At 34.4% G+C, this 2,527-nt stretch overlaps 1 protein-coding gene across 1 annotated transcript in view; it reads right to left on the bottom strand.

Annotated features, from left to right (window-relative positions):
• The window catches only part of LOC107642791 (zinc finger CCCH domain-containing protein 62), a 2,712-nt gene continuing 1,026 nt past the window's right edge, over positions 842-2,527 (bottom strand). Inside the window, exons 4-8 of the mRNA XM_021122969.1 lie at positions 2,400-2,474; positions 2,206-2,311; positions 1,780-1,878; positions 1,572-1,695; positions 842-1,482 (exon numbers count right to left, since the gene is read on the bottom strand). Coding sequence (XP_020978628.1) covers positions 1,052-1,482; positions 1,572-1,695; positions 1,780-1,878; positions 2,206-2,311; positions 2,400-2,474 — 835 coding nt within the window. The 3' untranslated portion in view covers positions 842-1,051. The remainder of the gene's footprint in view (positions 1,483-1,571; positions 1,696-1,779; positions 1,879-2,205; positions 2,312-2,399; positions 2,475-2,527) is intronic.

The raw sequence follows: 2,527 nt of genomic DNA on the forward strand, positions 1-2,527 counted from the left end.
TCTTATAAGAGTTTTAAATTTAGAGTGGAAATGTGTATCCAAACCTGAAAAAGGAAGAAAGAAAAGAAAGGCGCATGATTCTACTCAATTTGCAATAACATACGCTGTCTGACCTTCTCTTTAATTTATGATATTACATTGGGAGGATAAATTTTTTACTTATATTAAGAATTTTTGTATGAAATACAAGAATGTTTAATCATTTTAATATTTTATACTGTTATGATAATTATTTTGGTATTTTATACTGTTGTAAAAAATTATAATTATGTAAAAATTGATGTTTTATAATAATTTTTTTAATTGTATAAAAACAAAATATTATTTATATTTTATAAAGACCTACAACAATTTATAATACACAATTTTGGTCCGTCTTTGAAAATTCACTCCTATTGGCCCAATATAAAAAAAAATCTACATTGGGAACTTAGAAAATAATACCAAAATCTGTCAAGTGTAAATATAATAAATATCAAGTATAGAAAGAATTAATCAAATTGAGTTGGCCTACTAATTAGTTTACTAGTCTGTTTAAATAAATGTCAGACATTTAAATTTTGCTTTGTGGATGCAATAATTCATAGACCAACAACAAACCCTTTCGTGACAGGTTAATCCTTACAGTGGTCGATAAAATTGCTCAGTTCTTACTGGATATTTTTGTGGTATGTGGAACATCTCACACTTTAGTTTACGAACACTTCATTAATATGAGAAGAGATAAATTAACTTCTTACGACGGATTGACAGTGATAATGACGTTGAGATTTTATTTCATTTTTTTTATACCATTTGTGTGTATCTATGTCTTGCCTTATTATCCAATGGAGGCCAAAACTTGATCTAATTTTTTAGTTTCGATTATGAAACCAGGTAATGAGTTCTTATATCCGCCACCTGTTGTGTCGTGTGTACAGCAGGTAACATGCCACTTTTCCCTATATATTTAAAGCCAAAATGAAAGATTTTGCCTGCAACTCTTATGTTCTCCAGAGATACATGGTTCTTGGAGATAATTGTGATGATCACCTGCCAACATTTTCTAAATTCAAAGATATCTAGGGTTTGTGCGAGCAAGATGACTATTGTTAGGCACCTGTGATCTAGATGCGAATTGACCTACATGAGGCCTGAAAAATGGGAATCCAGTTATATATGGAATATGGTCCCTCTCATTATAAAAGAATTCACTTGGACCATTCCTATTCCTGAATTGAGAGTTGTTCTGGGATGGATATGAGTGGTGTTGATAATCAGCATAAAATGGAGGAACTGGAACTTGATAATTCTCAAATTCAGCAGACGTATGCCATCCCCTTGTAAACCTCGAAGTTGCATTCTCCATTCGTGTTGTATGAGTTGATGAGGCAGCCTCTTGAGCTCTTCTACGGCCACCAACATCCCTAAGCTTATCTTGTTCAGATGATCTTCTCTTTTTTGATGGTTTTGTATTCTGGGTTTCATGCTGCCGCTTTATACCTAAAAATTATTATCAGTGTCATCATTAGATAACCAATAAAGTCAAAAACAGGAAGATAGTGAACAACAAACCCCTCCGCCAAAACTACCTTTAGATACATTTGCATAACCGTGTTTCTTCTTTTGCCTCATTGCCCTCACAGACCTTGCAGCTTCACCTCGTCTGTGCTTCTCAGAAAGCACTTTAACTCTATCGGCTTCATTTTTCCATCTCTGAAGAGTGAAGAACAATAAAAGTAAGAAATATTAACATCCTAATGATTGCAAGGAAAATGGAAATCCAAAGCTGCCTTTCACCTGTCTATATGTTTTCAGTTTATAGAGATTTCGGCCCTTTATAAGCAAAGGAAAAAGTGGAGGTAATTTCCTATTCCCACTACTCCAAAGCACCTCAACCTGAAAGTATTAGAAGCAGAATTTGTTTTAGCAATGAATCACCAACTCACCACCATAGACAAGTAGAAGTTCTTGAAGTGAAAAGAGTTCTTCTTTATACTAATCCACAAAATCTGGGGGAGACATTTATGTCATGATATGTAGGTATGAAACCAAGTATATTATTACATAATAATCTTGTGATACATAGAACACACAAATCTTTGCAATAGAATACATATCACGAAGTAATTCCCATCCATTGTAAAAGACCAGAGATATACTGCAGGCGACTTTGTCTTTCTTCCCCCCGCAATGATCTATTTGACAGTAAAGCTAGAGTCTTACAGTAAAGGTGTGTTGTTGTTTAGCTGCACCGTAGCTTTCCTTAACAACTCTCCCAGCAACAGTTCTGCTTCCTATAACTCTTCCATTCCGAGTCTTTTTATCAAACCTGGGAGAATGTTAGTCAGCTTGAGAAAGAATATTTCGGTTGGAAGGAAAACAGGCATAGATAGAAAATGATGAGAGAAACAGAATACTTCTCATAAACCTTCTGTCTGAACAAAACGACATCTCCCTTGCAGACATCACCTAAAGACATCGAGAAGATTACTGTTTATTTGGGGGGGGGGAGGAGGGAAAAGAGACTGAATGAGAATTTTGATAG

Source organism: Arachis ipaensis, chromosome B05 (genome assembly GCF_000816755.2).
Source record: "Arachis ipaensis cultivar K30076 chromosome B05, Araip1.1, whole genome shotgun sequence".
Lineage (NCBI taxonomy): Eukaryota > Viridiplantae > Streptophyta > Magnoliopsida > Fabales > Fabaceae > Arachis > Arachis ipaensis.